Source organism: Trichechus manatus, unplaced genomic scaffold (genome assembly GCF_000243295.1).
Source record: "Trichechus manatus latirostris isolate Lorelei unplaced genomic scaffold, TriManLat1.0 scaffold00158, whole genome shotgun sequence".
Lineage (NCBI taxonomy): Eukaryota > Metazoa > Chordata > Mammalia > Sirenia > Trichechidae > Trichechus > Trichechus manatus.
The window spans coordinates 632,589-650,837 of NW_004444094.1; the positions used below are offsets into that span (position 1 = coordinate 632,589).

Here is an 18,249-nt window from a genome sequence, read left to right on the forward strand (position 1 = left end):
CTCCTTTGTGATTTGATTACCTTGGACTAGGTTTTCCTCAAGAAAAAGAAAAACAAAACAATAAAAGCAAAGGAAAAAAGAAAGTGCTAATAAATGGTGAGGCAAAGAATTTATTCAAGGAGCTTACCACACTTTGGCAGTTTGCACAGCCTTAAAAAGGTGTTAATTTTCCTCTTGTGGTGTTAAAATTCTGCACTGTCATTTTCTAAACAGTGATAACACAAATAACCCCTAGCATTTTTAGCATGATTTTTTCCCCTAGAAGTACAGTAGAAGAGTGGAGACTCTTTTGTGAAATGAGGACAATAACACCTACTGTGACATAAGAGCGCCTGTGATTGATTGATTAATGTCTGTTACACCGAATAGGGCATCTGGATTAAAGGAACTTTAGGAGTAAGGACATAAAAATGTGTTTTAATTTTTAACTTTGATTAGAATATAGAACAACTGTATCAGAGTTGAAAACATGAGTCTTGAAATCCTTGGGGATTATTGTTCTAAATACTATGGTCTATAGCTTTTATATAAAATGTAATTTCTAGAAAACATCGTTTACAATGTCTGCGTGAAATGTAATTTTAAAATGCTGAGTGGTAACTAGAAAATCATAGATGAAAATCAAGTTAACAAACTGCTTAAATAATTCACATTTTTATATGTCATTACATGGAAATTACTGTTTAAACATATAACTATAACAACATTTAACTTGTGGAATATATACGTATATATAAAATCCCTAAAGTATGAATCAGATACAATATGGGTGAGAATGTCGTAACTCCTTGCTATAGAAAACACGCATTGACAAAGATGAATAAAGGTTAATTAAAGAGATCTAATTGGAAGCCATATATGTATACATATATAGGCATCTATATTGAGAGTCACTATGAGTCAGAAAATGGCACACAACAATATTGAAAGTCATATAACTGGCAGTCTACCATTTTATTAAATTCACAAAAGAAAGGATTAAAATACATCATAAAACCGATAGATGTTCCCATACTGAAACTAATGAATAATATTATTCTAATAATATTATCCCCCATAATTATGTAGATATAACTTTAAAAAATAGTTCAGGAGACGCGGATTTTGAGCAGCTCTCACTATGCGAACGTTATATAGTGTTTTGGGCAGAAGCCTCAAGTTATGATAGCAGAGGGTTAGAAATATGACCCTTTATATTTAATTTTTTTCAGGAATATTAATAAGATCTCTAATCATAGTTCTCACTAGTAGAGTTTTGCAGTTAGAATACAATAAGGCAAAAACTAAGCCTAGATTATTACAGCTTTAAGAAACTTGTATTACTTAATGAATCCAAATAATTTAGGTATGTCAAATAAACAGCTACACAAGGAACCAGTAGCTCTATTTCTAGATTATATTCATTCTCCTTTGAAAAGACTTTAGACACTTCATTCTGGGGTTTTAACCCGTGGTTTCCTTTAATTGAAGTCTCCTGGCCATAAATTTAATCATATAATGATTATGTCTCTTCCCTAACCTTCATCCTGTGTTCATAGTAAGATTTCATTTATGTGCATGGGGTAATAATGGGTAGTGACTACAAGTAAAAGCTCTCCCTCAGCAAACAGAAACAATTGCTCTTAGTAATGTTAATTATTGCTAAGCTATGTGTTTCGACTACAACATGACTTTGAAATGACTACAATATGATTAGAATAAGAATGTGATACAACTGTGATGCTTATGAAATGAACTGGAAAGTGGCTGTGCAGCTATGTTTATTGTAAATATATCAGAACGAAGCTTCATTTATTTTTTATAATAGCTCAGAGCATAAAATAGGTGACAGTTGGAACAATGTACTAGCTTTAATTGTAGATTTTGTGAATGGCATAAAGATGATTACTATGGTAAGATAAAACAATCTACTTTCATTCACTCACATTATTGTATGAGATAATTTTTTTTCTTTTAACTTTTACTTGGATACTTAAGCTGTCCTTTTTCTTAAATTTTTTCTATTCTAATCATACACAATTATTTCCATAATAAGAGGTGTTTGGCTACTTAAAAACAGTATTGGCCTATTGCCTTCAAGAAAGCAGTGTTATATTTCACATATAAATGATTTATGATCTTCACAGTAGGCTTACAGACACTGCAGTTTTACTTTGAACATATACCTGAGGAAGTTTTAATAAAAGAGAAACGTACATTTTCATAGATTTGGGGAAATTGTGATGTCTGAGTCGGTTCACTAATGGAATTATTTGTATAATATATAGTTCAGGAGGTGTGCTTAGTGATTTTTTTTACCTTTAACATTTAAAAATGTATGTTATTGTTTAGATAGAAAAGCACAGTATTCAGAAACAAGAGCTATGCCTGAACATTCCATCATAGTGCATGAGTATGTGAAGAGATTTTCATGTACATGCAACCCAGTACAGAATGAACACACATTTTCTAAAATAAATGCCTTTTATCCTTCCTGTTAGAACAAGTTATTCAATCATGCATTAAGACCTTCCCAGACAACCTTTATAGGTCATTCAGAAAAAAATAAAAATTTTGGTGCAACTGATCTGTTGTTATGCTAATGCCTCAAACTTCCCTTGGGTATCTGGCATAGTGGATACAACCCATGACACCTTTGTGGTTTACTGATTTTAAAAGCTCATTCAAATATAAATTGTGCTTTCAGGGCCAATATTTAAGGGATAAGGCTAATCCTTCCGTGAGTCATTTCATACGCCTCTGGTCCGAAAATGAGAAAGGTTGGCGCGTACGCTAGAGCTGGAGTCAGAGAAATGAACTGCACGGGAAAAGACAAGTATTACATGTAAAGTTGGAATCCGCAGAAAGCCAAGTGTTTCCCGGCACTAAGCTGACGCGTTCCACAGCGTGGGGAGCAGCTGGACCGCACTCTTTCCAGCCTCTCCGACGCAAAAGTTTGCAGCTAGGTGAACTGGAAGTGGGTTCTGCTGTAGCCGAGCGTCCCGGCGAGGGTCCTCAGGTTTCTGGCGCTGCGGCGCAGAGCGGCGGGCACTGCCGCGATCGGCTCCGCGGCCCGTCCGGCGCTCCGAGACGACACGTCGCACCGTCCCCAGGCTGGCCAGGACTGACCAAGCGCACCCCAGAGGTTGTCGCTCTCCCTTTCCTTTGATACTTTCCGTGAGCCAACACGTAGGAAGTGTTCAAATTAATTTTCTTCCCCGTCTCGATTGAGATTCAAGACTGCGCTGCCCTGACCTTTCGCTGACCGCCCTTTCCGCCCTTCTTTCAATGCCCTCCCTGCCACAGCCTCTTGCCGCAGCACCGACCACGTTGTCCGTTTTGTGCGCTCCGCCGATCCGCTCACCCGCGCTCCCTCCCAGGCGCGGCAGGGCGGCTCGCGCCTGGGACCCCTGGTTCACTCTTTTCGCATCTTTGCGTTTTGCCCCCCTTGTATTTTGGCAAAAAGAAGGGTAAAATGTGCGCCCAGAGAAGAGCCGCCTCGGCGTCCCCCATCTGCCCACCACGCCGCCTGGGGCTCCCCAGACCCGCGCCAGCGCACCGCACCGCCCTCGCCGCCCACGCTCGCCCGACCGCCGGGCCTTCGCCGTCAGCCGCCCCGCGCGGTGCGGACGAGCCGCCGCCTCCGCTCCCGTCAGCCAGACCCGCGCCCGAGCCGGCCTGAGGAGCGCCGGCGCGTCCCTCCCGGGCCGGACCCTGCTGGGCATGCTCAGTGCGCCTCCTGGAACCCGGCTCTCCCGGGTACAGGATTCGCTCTCCAGGTTTCCGCGGCTGCCGAGGGGGAGATGAGGACGGGAAGCTGGGAGACAGTCAGCGCCTTGTTCCAGGCCCCCTCCCTCGCGCCCGGCTGCGGCCGCCCGCACCGCAAGATGCAGACCAATCAGGTCCCGGGGGCGGGGCCTCGGCCGTCACGCCCTCCCTCTGGGCTTATTGAGAGTTATATCAAGAAATTCAGTTCAGAGGAGAGAGAGGAGAGGGAGGAGAAAGGGGCAGAGGAGAAGGGAGAGAGGGAGAGCACGCAAGACAGGAAGGAGCGACTTAGAGTCTCTGAAGCACGAAAGAGAGAACCGATTAGGAATTCTTCAGACAACTGTCACCCTGGAGAGCAGCCAGAGAATCACCATCACCCCAACTCTGACATTTCCTACAAGAAGTTAGAGACTTAAGCAGTATCGCTATCGCATGGAAATGGTATGCTTGATGCTGTGGAAAATAGTCTTGAGCTGAAGAAGTGCAACTGGATGTTGTGTGTGTGTTAAATACCAGAAGATCCCAGACCCAGTGGGTAATAGAGACGAAATGGGGAGAGAATGACTAACGACAAATCTGTGAATTTGTTCTCTGGAGTTGCTAATTTGCCAGCCCGAAGCAACACATTTTACAAGAAGGAAACGTTTTGCTGCTTCTAATTTCTCCCCAAACTGGTGCTACCAGATGCATGGCTTTCTATGTGTTGGAACAAATCATTCCTAACTGCAGCATACCGGGAAAGGGGAAAGGTTGAGGCAACTAACGTAAGTGTAAAGTTTCGCATGCACAATTGTAAATCCTGCGTTTAGATAAATCCTCCCTGTAGAAGCGGGGTGTTTGTAATTGGGTAGACGGTCGGGGCAGAGCTCACCTACTCGGCTGTATCAGCATCCCTACCTGCATCACTCTGCCGGAACTAATCGCGGGCATCAGCTACCGTGCAGCCTAATGCAGATAAGATTAGTGCTTGGGAACTGACCAGTTCTACTCAAGTAGGTGGCTGACTGGAGCCTTGCAGCCGTTTGAATTGCAGTTAGGGGAGCATCTAAGCAGAAGCCTTTGTACCTGCATTACTGGTTGCAATATTTATGTGTGGCAGATGTTGTTAATATTATAACCAGAGGTAAGGGTTAAGAAACTGCATTTTTTTCCCTCTTTTTTATGCTCAGTAGAAAATATTGTGCTGTTACAGGGGAATGTGAACTACGTTTCACTTACATCTCGACAGTCCCTTCCACCTCTAGAATAAGGAATCCTATATTTTTACACGTTTTTTAAAAAGTTTTAATGTGTTTATTAATTATAATGGGGATAATTGGGCAATACGGAGAAAAAAGAGCAAGCTCTGGGGAAGAAATTTGAAGTCTTGGTTTTGTGCTTTTAGGCAGTGAGGCTCTGAAGTGACCGCTGACTATTGCTTGTGATGCTGCTGCAGCATGTCGGGATGCTTGTTTCCCAGTAAGATTGTATTAGAAGGCAGTTGAGGAACTGGGAGGAAAGAAAAAAATAATCTTTTTAGAAGAAAGAGATGAGTCAGTGTGGCAGAGAAGAAAACACATCACATTTGACATGTGACAAAGCAGTTAGCAGGAACCATAGCTAAATAGTCAGGGTTTTCACTTGTACCTTAAAAATCTGATGGAGATGGGTTAGAAACCAGGAGGAGGGTAAGAAAAGGGGAGGGAAGCGGGGAGCAAGAATGCCTGTTTTGAATTAAACAGTATCCAAAAAACAATGTGGGTGAACACAGATGGGGGGGAAAAAAAAAAGAACAGCAGCTGTCCTTAATTCAAAAGTAGCTAATTTCATTTTCTGTGGGCAAATGCAACAAGCAACGGATAGCTAGTGTTTTCACCCGTAGAGTTAACTTGCAAACAGTAGCAGAGCAAACTGCCATGTTTACTAATATGCAGAGGAAAATTTGTTGTGATATTTTGTGGCTGTGTGTTTTTATTTACTGAAGAATAATATTGTCTATATGATTGTGTTAACAGTGGCTGACTCCAAATAAGCAATGAGATGTAATGCATCCTCCAGTCCATGCACGCTTCCTCTTGCAATTTGTACATCGTTCCTCAGTGGATACCTTTAAACCCTAAAATCCAGGAAAAGAAAATAAATACCTTATCATGGACCTGAGGGATTTTTACCTGTTGGCTGCTCTGATTGCCTGTTTAAGGCTGGATTCTGCAATAGCTCAAGAACTTATTTACACTATTAGAGAGGAATTGCCTGAAAATGTGCCCATAGGAAACATACCAAAGGATCTGAACATTTCTCACATCAATGCTGCCACAGGGACCAGTGCCAGCCTTGTCTACAGACTGGTTTCTAAAGCTGGGGATGCCCCTTTGGTGAAAGTATCCAGTAGCACTGGGGAGATCTTCACAACCTCCAATAGAATAGACAGAGAAAAACTCTGTGCTGGAGGCTCATATGCTGAGGAGAATGAGTGTTTCTTTGAACTTGAGGTGGTGATCCTCCCCAATGATTTTTTCAGGCTGATCAAAATAAAAATAATTGTGAAGGATACCAATGACAATGCCCCCATGTTTCCATCTCCTGTCATCAATATTTCCATTCCAGAAAACACTTTGATCAACAGCCGCTTTCCAATTCCATCAGCAACAGATCCTGACACAGGCTTCAATGGTGTGCAGCATTATGAACTGTTAAATGGGCAGAGTGTTTTTGGACTGGATATCGTGGAAACGCCGGAGGGAGAGAAGTGGCCGCAATTAATTGTTCAGCAAAACTTGGATAGAGAACAGAAAGATACCTATGTGATGAAAATCAAAGTAGAGGATGGAGGTACTCCACAGAAATCCAGCACGGCCATACTGCAGGTCACAGTAAGTGATGTAAATGACAACAGGCCGGTGTTTAAAGAGGGTCAAGTGGAGGTGCATATTCCAGAGAATGCTCCCGTAGGCACCTCTGTGATTCAGCTCCATGCCACTGATGCGGATGTAGGCAGTAATGCAGAAATCCAGTACATTTTTGGTGCCCAGGTTGCCCCTGCAACCAAACGACTCTTTGCTTTAAATAATACTACCGGGTTGATCACAGTTCAGAGGTCCTTAGATCGAGAGGAGACAGCCATTCACAAAGTGACAGTGCTGGCTAGTGATGGCAGCTCCACACCTGCTCGAGCAACGGTTACCATCAATGTCACTGATGTAAATGATAACCCTCCCAACATAGACCTCAGGTACATTATAAGTCCCATCAACGGCACAGTGTACTTATCTGAGAAAGATCCTGTCAATACAAAGATTGCCCTAATTACAGTTTCAGATAAGGACACAGATGTGAATGGCAAAGTGATCTGTTTCATTGAAAGAGAGGTCCCGTTTCATCTAAAGGCAGTTTACGACAACCAGTATTTGTTAGAGACCTCTTCGTTGTTGGACTATGAGGGCACCAAAGAATTCAGCTTTAAAATTGTTGCCTCTGATTCTGGGAAGCCCAGTTTAAATCAGACTGCCCTGGTAAGGGTTAAGCTTGAGGACGAAAATGACAACCCACCAGTTTTCAACCAGCCTGTAATTGAGCTGTCAGTTTCTGAAAACAACCGACGTGGGTTATACTTAACAACTATTAGTGCCACAGATGAAGACAGTGGGAAAAATGCAGACATTGTTTACCAGCTTGGACCGAATGCCTCCTTCTTTGATCTGGACCGAAAGACAGGAGTTTTGACAGCCTCCAGAGTCTTTGACAGAGAAGAACAAGAACGCTTCATTTTTACAGTAACTGCCAGGGACAATGGGACCCCTCCCCTCCAAAGCCAAGCAGCTGTGATAGTGACTGTTCTGGATGAGAATGACAATAGCCCCAAGTTTACTCATAATCATTTTCAATTTTTTGTGTCTGAGAATCTGCCAAAGTATAGTACTGTGGGGGTAATCACAGTGACAGATGCAGATGCTGGGGAAAATAAAGCCGTGACTCTTTCCATTCTAAATGACAATGAGAATTTTGTGTTGGATCCCTTCTCTGGAGTCATAAAGTCAAATGTTTCATTTGACAGAGAGCAGCAGAGCTCCTACACTTTTGATGTCAAAGCCACAGATGGAGGACAACCACCCCGTTCCTCCACTGCCAAAGTAACTATCAATGTCATGGATGTCAATGACAATAGCCCCGTTGTCATTTCTCCACCGTCTAACACTTCCTTTAAGTTGGTGCCCCTCTCAGCCATTCCTGGCTCCGTGGTAGCAGAAGTTTTTGCAGTGGATATTGACACAGGAATGAACGCTGAACTTAAGTATACGATTGTGAGTGGGAACAACAAAGGTTTGTTTCGGATCGATCCAGTAACAGGTAACATTACTCTGGAAGAAAAACCAGCATCTACTGATGTGGGCTTGCACCGTTTGGTGGTCAACATAAGTGACCTGGGGTATCCAAAGTCTTTGCACACACTCGTGCTGGTTTTTCTGTATGTGAATGACACTGCTGGCAATGCCTCCTACATCTATGACTTGATCCGCAGGACTATGGAGACCCCCTTGGACAGGAACATAGGGGATAGCAGCCAACCGTATCAAAACGAGGACTATCTCACCATCATGATCGCCATCGTGGCAGGCGCCATGGTGGTCATCGTTGTGATCTTCATCACCGTTCTGGTGCGCTGTCGCCATGCATCCAGGTTCAAAGCAGCTCAGAGAAGCAAGCAAGGCGCCGAGTGGATGTCCCCAAACCAGGAGAACAAACAACACAAGAAAAAGAAAAGGAAGAAAAGAAAGTCTCCCAAGAGCTCTCTTTTGAACTTTGTCACTATCGAAGAGTCCAAGCCGGATGATGCAGTTCACGAACCTATCAATGGGACAATAAGCCTGCCAGCTGAGCTGGAGGAGCAAAGCATAGGAAGATATGACTGGGGTCCTGCCCCTCCGACAACCTTCAAGCCTAACAGCCCTGACCTGGCCAAGCACTACAAATCTGCCTCTCCACAGCCTGCTTTTCATCTCAAACCAGACACTCCAGTTTCCGTGAAAAAGCATCATGTGATTCAGGAACTCCCTTTGGACAACACCTTTGTCGGGGGTTGTGACACGCTTTCCAAACGCTCTTCCACTAGTTCAGACCACTTCAGTGCCTCAGAGTGCAGTTCCCAAGGAGGCTTCAAGACAAAGGGCCCCTTACACACCAGACAGGTAAACGAGCACTTTTACTGGTCTATAAGTACTGCATACAAGTGCCCAGTCAACCAGTATTAACGTGCCAGGGTGTCTATTGTTTTGGTCTAACTTTAGCTTAGTTATATCATAAAGAGGGGGAAAAAAAAAAACTTGACCCCTTTTCTAGTCCTCTGGGGCTCAGTCAAGAATTTTTAGAACAGCTTTGAAATTTCTGAGTTCTAAGAATTATTTAACCTCCCAGTTTCCTTCCAATGGCAAAAGATGAAAAGAGGAAATTATTTCAAAACGTCCCAAGGTAATGTTTGCCGAAAAAGAAATCCTGTCCTGATATGCCAAATTCTGCTCCTGGGGTTTCCACATTGACTGCTTCAAGATTTCCACATTACCTTTTTGATCTAAAAAGTCACCTTCAGATCTCAACTTTGAAACGATGTTTGAAGGTCTGACAGTAATTATACTAGAGCTGTGGAGAGTAAAAAGGGGTTAATTTTTTTTTTTTTGTTTTTAGTCTCTAGACAGTAGAATATTAAATGTACATCAGCTGTGAAGCACATGATTGTTGGTAGATTGCAACTAAGCCATATAGGAAGTCTTCTCTTTGATTTCAAATGATTTTACAGTAATTTAGTAAATTGAGTATTTAATAGAAAGGTGTTCAGATTGTCCATAATAGCCAAAGTACTCTTTCAAAAAAAAAAAAAAAAAAAAAGGAATGCTTTCTCCCTAATATAGCTGATTTATACAGACAAGAATGAATCCATTGTAAATATTCTCTCATCTTAGTAATGCATAAGTGATCTGTCATAACTCATTTTAAACTGTGAAATATGCCATATGAAGAGGGATTAAGAGGCTGAGAAACTCATATTTCAACCAAATCCAGAGTTAGTTTTTCTTAGGTCTAATAATTCCTTGTTAATAAAGATTTAAATGCAGCACTGTCTAATTTATTTCACTGGTGCTTGTCTGTTGCCACAATTTGAATGTCAATAATAGCCTGTAGGTGGCACTAGGGTATCATGTCACTTGTGTTGGCCAGGTGCCAATCCCGCAGTAGTGAGGGAAGGGGGGAGGGAAGGATCAAGCTGGTACTACAGCCAAAGATACCTTTTACTTAATGATAGTTGCTCTGGAGCAACTAGTATTTAAGTTCATTTGCTTGCTCTTTTGTGATTAGCTGTCAGCTCACCAACTTTCTAGGATTTTGTAATCCACTTTCTATCTCTGCTGATATTGTGTCTACCTTATAGTGACGGCCCATTTGAGTTTGATTAAAAAAGTACATATACATAAATTTCAGGAAATCAAGGAAAGCAAACTGAACTTGTGAGACAGTTTTGACTATCATTGATTAGTTTTTGAAAAACCAAGATTGCTTTCTTCTTCTTTTTTCTTCTTCTGGATTGAGTGGGGTGGGGTAGCTTATTGGAACTCTTGTTTCCCTCTTACCATCTATTACTTATTGCTCCAGGAGTTACTTTAAGGCTTGAGGTTAATAAAATATTTATTATTGAAAATAACTTTGACAATAAATCACGTGGATCCTCTTAGAACGTGATGTGTAACACCTATGGTTATGCAAATAAAATCTCCATTTTTTAAAATAAAAGATTAAATATCTAGAACATTTTAAAAGTACAGATTCTTAGAGCTAAATGCACAGGATGAGAGTACTTAAATTAGTATGGAAGATCTAGAGGAGAATATAAGGCTCTTATGTAAGTTGAAGTTGGGATGACTTATTTTCCTGTTAACTTCATCAGTTTTTAAAAAGAGATTGATGTTTTAAAGCACAGCAATAGTCGAGGATTATTAAAGATTTTTAAAAAGTTGTAAAATAGTTAATTTTACAATTAATAGTAATTTAACTAATTTATAACTAATTATCAAAGTAGTTTTGGAGACTGAACGTGCTTAATTTACTTTTAATGTGAAAGTCACTCACAATATATCTATGGCATTTTATGATTTGCATGTTATCTTGAAAATAAATAATGTGATTTAGAACTCTCCATGTAAAATCTGAAATCTGTTCTCCAAAGAAAGACACTGATGATCTGCTGCCATAACCTTTCCTTTCATGTACGTGTGGTGGGCATTAACATTGTTATACAGATCTACTTTTTCTGATCTATCCACAAAAGTTGGAACCATATATAATTATATATAGTTTAGTGACATAAATGTTAAGTGCATTTCAGCAAAGTATGGAAAAGACCTTTTGTTGAGGCTTTGTCAGTCATAAGATTATTTGTATGATGTAATCTTTCTAATTGGATGCTGAGTAATTCCTTAACTGGAACTAAAGTACATTTTAAACATCCTGAGACTATTGTGACACGTTGCTCTTCTCCTAGCAGGCATTTGGACGTTCCAGTGTAGCTATACACTGTTATGATAAAGTGCTATTGAAATGACTTAGCTTATACCTTTTATAAGTTTTCATACTGCAAAAGAAAAATTTCAATGCTGTAGGAAAGGAGTATTGGAAGTAAGGAGAGAGGTGATGCTGACAGCAATATGTACAACTTTAGTATAAGAGAGATACATTTTCTATGAAAGAAGAACATGTTTCATGTACTGTCCTTTTAATTTTCTTCACTGATCTCTGTGATTGTTTTCTGAAGAAGTTCTAGTTGGTCTAAAAAGTAAAAACTTTTTCAGTGTTAGCTTCTTCACTTCAGCTAGTGGCTTTTATACAAATATACTCCTGCAGCTACACAATTTTTGGAACAATTTTATTGCTATAAAAGCTTTCAGAGAAATTTATACAGGAGCATATAATCTATTACGTGTTTTAGTTGGGGGACATGTACTGTTGTTAACAGGAACTTCTTTTCACTTCGTAGTGCTAATTGATACGTGGCTAAACTGCAAGATTCTTGGATAAAGGTTACCAAATATAAATAACTTTGATTTGTATTGTCAATACAATGGTTAAGAGTTCGGCTGCTAACCAAAGGTCGGCAGTTTGAATCCACTAACTGACCCCTGGAAACCCTATGGGGTAGTTCTGCTCTGTCTTGTAGAGTTGCTATGAGTTGGAATTGACTCTATGGCAACGGGTTTATACAATGAAAACATAACGTCTGACTTTACACCATGGGTTGGTTTGTGATTCCTTGATGCCTAATTTGGCTGACTCTTTTTTTCTCCTCCTGTTTCCCCTTGTGTTGTTTGCAAAAACAATGTATGAAACAATTGTAAATGCCCATTCCTCAGCCCCTCTATTTTACTAAACTTCCCTTTATCTTGAATATAACAAATCTGTCACTGAATATCCCTCAAATTATTTTTTAATAAATATTTGGAAGTAACCTTAGCATTCACAAGTTGACTGAAATTTCCATATTTTAGCAGAAAATCATGTCTTGATTTTTTTTAAAATCAAAAATCAAGGTTCACTGCTATAGAGCTAAAGAGGATGACAACATAATCAATTCCTGTAGGGCTTTAAATGATAAAGCACATTGATGTATTTTTTTTTAAAGGAAAAAAAAGTATTCTTAATAGATATGATAAAAAATACGTATGCTAGTATATATGTTACTAGTTCTCAATATTCAGCATGCCCCAGAAACACTTGGAGAACTTGTTAAAACATGGATGGTCAGTCCCAGCCCTGGAGTTTCTGTTTCAACACCGCTGTGATGGGGCCAGAAAATTTACTTTGGCTAACAAGTTCCTAGGTGATGCTGTGGCAGCTAGTCCAGGGACCACACTTTGAGAACTACTGCTTTAGCACAGTGGAACAAGATATGTCAGCTCCTTTCTCTTTCAGATGATCGTTTCCAGAGGACCTGTTTTTGCACAGCCCAACTCTTATCCCACTTACTGACGGCCGTTTTATTGTAGCTGGAGGCTTTACAGTAAGCTGTTTATTGCTGTTTCTGAGCCTGGTTGATAACATTTGGAGAATTAATTTTCTTGGCCGTAGTGTGCTTTTTTGAGTATAAATGAAAATATTAAAAAAAAAAAAAAAATAAGTGACCTATTTACATTTGACAACTTCTTTAAGTAATAAAAACAACCTGTGATAGTTGCACTAGAATTTGGTTCTGGGTAAACAATTATGTTTTGATTTTCTAAATGAAAATATTTGCTGTAGAACTTAAGCATCCTGACTTTAACTTTTCACAATCTGCAGTAGTATTTTGCTCATACATGAATTTGTGTGTACATTGAAGAAATTATACACTTAAAATGTGTATGCATGCTATACCCAACTATGTACATGTACTTGTACAATATGAAGGGAATTGCTTCTACTCCAAACCATTTACAGATACTTTATTACATTTGGAGCTCTGGTGGTGAAGTGAGTAAGAGCTTGGCTGCTAACCAAAAGGTTGGCAGTTGGAATCCACCAGCCACTCCTTGGAAACCCTATGGAGCAGTTCTACTCTGTCCTATGGTCGCTGTGAGTCGAAATCGACCCGATGGCAATGGATTTTGTTTTGTTTTGTTTTGCTTTTTTGTGTATTACATTTATGATGATTTTTTCATATTTGAGTAATCCCACTACAACCACTACAAATGTGGATATGTCATGTAAAGTGCGCAAGACAGAATTGCTGTTTAGGACAGTAAGAAAGAAAAATAACAATTGAAAGTGAAGGGAGCTAATATTTGTGAGGTTAACAAAAACTTTACAATACTTTAAGCTACTAAATTTTGGAGTGTATAGATAGTGACAGTTGAAATCTGCTCCCCCAAATGCAAACTATTTCTTAAAAGTTATCAGTTACAATTTTTATTTCTACATATTCTCTTGTGTGAAGTACTCTACGGTCATGAACTTAGTTTTCACACTTATAAGGTAGAAGATACCAGAAACACTAGGGCATTCAGTCAAGAATTTGAAATGAGGATGAGACATGTATTCAGACTCCCTACTTTTCCTCTTAGGTTTATGAGGGAAAATCTCATTTTTTTTTTTTTTTCCAGTTTGATACTCCTAGGCTATAAAATTCCAGGTAAAAATTAGCATACATTGCCAATAACCTTAAGAATCATGATGAAAAGTCACCATTGTATTAAACATGTCAGCTGATTCCTGAACAATTGTTAGCAGAGAAAATGATTTCTGTATTTGAATATTTTATTATTATTTCTTCAAATTTTATTGCAATTAATTCTTGATATAGAAACAATGTAAATTAAAGTTTGCCTTAGTTTCAGATAAGTCATTCTCATGGTGACAGAGAACAGGCTTTGGCATCCTTAAAATTAATTGCAAATCTTTTATTATTTCGACTCTTGACGTTTCCTTTACATGTGGACATGCATAAGTTGTCTATAAACTACGCTCAGAATGTCAGAAATGGAATCTTAATGAATTTTTTTTCACATTATAGTGCTGAGGTAAGAAAGTAACACTTTAATTATGTCTTCCCATAGCTCTGATTCCATAATTAACTTTGTTTTATTATATAGTTTTTTGCTTTCTGTACCTTTGGAGAGAACGCAGAAATTCATCAAAAGCGGAAGGATGCAGAGGTTGTGTTGATCCAGTAGTCCCGGTCTTTGTGGTTGGTTACAGGGTTTCAGGGCTATGCCCATTGTCTGTATTGCTTTTCTTTCGTATTTTCTCAGTTTGACTTCGTCAGAGTTGAACTCAGCCCATGGCTAGTTAAACCGACAAACAAACAACAACAACAAAAAGAATGAGTCTAGTGGATTGCTTACTGTTTTCACTAAAAATTCTTGGGGCAACCTCTCTGAATTTTGTCTGCTATTTTCTTAGAAGCGACTCTTTATCAAAACTATAAACGAGTTTCTTTAGTGATTCTTGCTAATATGAATAAATCAGTATTAATTTCATATATTAAACTTAGTGGGAACATAATTAAGAACTATTTAACGTAGATACCTTGGTTTTGCATTTCTTGCCACCTGATTTTACATTGACTATTTTTTCATAATGTATTACATGTCAGGGCCCTAAAGTTTATATTAGGTTGGCAGAAATATGACACTAATCATAGGGCAGGTGTTAGTGAAGAATTTGGGAGTGCAGCTCAGAAAATGGCTAACTAAAGTTTTCAATACCTGGAAGCATAGGAGTCAGACTTCCAGCAAGTAAGAATGCTAATGTCTTGAGGATTTTTTTAAGTCAATACCCCCAACTCTGCATGAGACTACAGAAGTAAGTCCAAATTTAGCAACATGATCTCTGGTGTATATAGGAAATATACTCTGCTGTTTAAAATTTCCGTTGTTATTTCGGAAAGCTGTTAAATCTGTCAAACATTTCATTTGGAAAGGAACACATGCTTTTTGCCTTTGTTTGGTACAAACCTATTGGGCTGTCAGTCATCAGAAACATAGAACAAGAAAGATATATTGCCATGATGGACATTTTGCTTTGGATTTATGTTCTTTTTTCCCTAACCCAAGATTCATTAAAATTTGAAATTCCTGAATAAGCTAACAACTGTCCTTTCTTAACAGTAGAGAGTGATGACAGGGATAAACGGAAAGAAAAAAAAAAACAAGAAACAGCCCATAGTTAACCTCTCTCACTCATAGTGGTATCTATCTATAGATGTTATGTTTGCCTCCTATAGACATGATGTCAAGTTCAGTGGCCAAAATCAGTAGATATTTCTGAGCCATCCCATATAAATTGAAGGCTTCAAAACTCAAAGTTATTATGGATATGTTTTCACATACTTATCCATTATTTAAGTGACATGAGAAAATATTTTCTCTGGATCTCTAACAGTCTGATAGACTGCAGCTCCATAAGCACCTATCACATTTAAAATGATGGACGTGAGACCACCTGTATGGCTAAAAGTGGTGGGGATGTAAGCACAGGCAAATCATTTGAGGCATATTTGATTGATTCTTTCTAGTTATTTTACACTAATTATTCTGGAATTCCTTGAGAAAATATATCAAATTAACTTATCTCTTCTTGAAAGGAGTCTACTTCAGCTTCACCATTTATTAATTTATATAGATTTTTAATTGCGTAGGCTACAGGAAAGAATAGAAAGTTGTTCTATTTTTATCCTATTTGCATAACATCCTGTATTTTAACATTCCTCCACAGTTTAGCTTTCTATCTGACCGTCTCTACATTTTAGCATTACACTGCTTTGTTAATATCCACTCTCTGGCCCTTTGCAGTCTGTTAGCAGTTGATTAAGAAATACTCTAATCCCTTTCAGGATATTGAGAAGCTAATGGATTGCAGAGTATTTGAGTCTTTAAGCTTCAGTTGTAAATGGTATGAAGAATTGTCATTCAGCTGATATTTGCATATATCTCTCTCAGTGCTAGTTATTTTGCCTTCTTTTTGTCCTCCTAATCTTCAGCTTTCATTCTGAGAATATTTATTTTAGTTGGAAATAAGCATGCCAGTTATAGAAATTCGGGATTCACCTCTAAATGAATGGCATCACAGACAGGGACGTTCTGGCACATTTTGCATAGATCTGTATGAACACAGTGAACCCTTCATAAACTCTTAGATTGCAGGAAATCAGTGCGGAAAATTAAGTGGGGTTTTAAAGATTTGAAAAGTAGAGAGCTTTGTATAATGCTGGTATTGCAGGTGTCTATTAAACACGAAGTAAAAGCTTTGTAATACAGCTAACACATTTCCCTCCAAATTAGAGTGATTTATAGCCTAAGGAATTATCCTTGCCTGTTTTTTTTTTTTCCAAATGCTGAAACATTGGCGATATCTGAAAGAATAAAAACCTAAAATGCATGCGTTAGAATGGACACACTTGCTCTTTGATGATTCCAGTTATTCTAGATAGGTAATGCAGACCTGGTCACACTGACCTGTGGTACCTCTGATGCCCATGATCTGGCCTTCACCTCTCCTGAGAAGAAATTCTCAATTGTGTGTTCGGACTCTCCTCTAATAGCAAATCAGACAGAAACCCTAGTCATCTGTAAGCCTATAGCATTACTGTAATGAAAAGGGCTGAGTACTGAGTGAGAGCTTTGGTTCTCATAGAAATTGCTACTGAATCATTTTTCTAACTGTACTTTTAGAATTCATCTTTGCTCCATTGTAAATAGCGTGTATTTGTATCACAGCACTTCATTCCAGATGTACATGGGTTTCAATATGTTTACCTTCATGACAGTGTTCAGTAAAAATACCTTGCAGTTCTTCAATGCTTAATGTCTTTTCCTGGCTGTGTTAGACATGAGTCTTTGGAAATAGGCATGCGTATATTTTTTAATGATTTTAAAAATCCTATTATTTTTTGTCTACTAGAAAAAAGTACGTAATCCATGCTCAGTCCACAGTAGGTATAGTGACTTTCTGAGAATCATGATAGATGGTTGATTTTGAAAACAAAACATTTTTTTGTGTGTGTGTACAAGACAATGGCAAATGCAATTTGGTGAATAAGGTTTCTTTTTTCTCATTAAACCTCAATAAGGAGAAGAATAGAAATCCAGAAAGATTTAGAAAATGAAGCCCCATCTTTTGTAGAAAAAAAAAAAAATATCTTCTGCTGACAGTAGTTCTATTAGTTGATCTTTTCTTGAGAAAAAAACTACTGGTGCTTTTTGGATTCAGAGGATGCAACCAATCTGTGCCTCTGTGTGACAGCAGCTGCATGCTGAGGACATTGAAATACATGGCTACGGAGAATTCTGTAGGAGCGTTTTTGTAGAAGGTACAAGTGACAAATGGAGACAAAATGGCATGAGTTCTGAGTTGTGATTTGATGCCCTCCTGTGCAATATATTCATGTTATCGAACCGATTTTCACATTGGAAGCCAAGAATCACAATAACCTTCCCTCTGTGTGTCAGCTGTGAACACACCTGAATTGGCAACTTGTCTTGCCCCATTTCTTGTCATCCACTAGGTAGACTATATTCATTTACATTACATAATAAACATCTGCTTCTTCAGTTTCTAGACAGAGTTTAAAATGGCACACAATTATTTCAGCCTATCTTTCCTCAAACAAAACAAAACAAACCACTAAAAGATTTTGCTCAAGAAATATCCATGAAGTGTCAAATAAAACATTCATAAATGTATCCTTCCTTCTAGAAACAGCAACTCCCTATTTATTCTGACTTATGGTTTCTCATAATATGTTTTTCCTTTACAATTTTTAAAATTGAGTTTTTCTTACGTCTTTCAAAGTTAAGAAATAAAATTAGATTTGTGGCTATATAAATTAATAATGTTCTAATGCATTCCCAAGTCATTTGAATTATTTCCAATGTAAAAGAGATGTTAGTATTTTTATGAAAATGAATTGCTGTTTTATTTTTGCTGTGAAATTGAAATGAGTATCAAAATTGCATTAAACCCTAGTAAAAACAGACACAATCTCTGGGATATTTTAGTTTGACATGA

General features: G+C 38.7%; 1 protein-coding gene across 4 annotated transcripts in view; it reads left to right on the forward strand.

The window, feature by feature from the left end:
- Positions 1-3,950: 3,950 nt before the first annotated feature.
- PCDH9 (protocadherin 9) overlaps positions 3,951-18,249 on the forward strand; it is a 1,003,512-nt gene continuing 989,213 nt past the window's right edge. For 2 of the 4 annotated variants that reach the window (XM_023740559.1, XM_004386226.3), the window contains exons 1-2: positions 3,951-4,511; positions 5,742-8,912. In XM_023740559.1, coding sequence (XP_023596327.1) covers positions 5,877-8,912 — 3,036 coding nt within the window. In that variant the 5' untranslated portion in view covers positions 3,951-4,511; positions 5,742-5,876. Of the gene's footprint in view, positions 4,512-5,687; positions 8,913-18,249 lie in introns of those variants that run through there. The other 2 variants (XM_023740558.1, XM_023740560.1) reach the window with 2 other exon arrangements.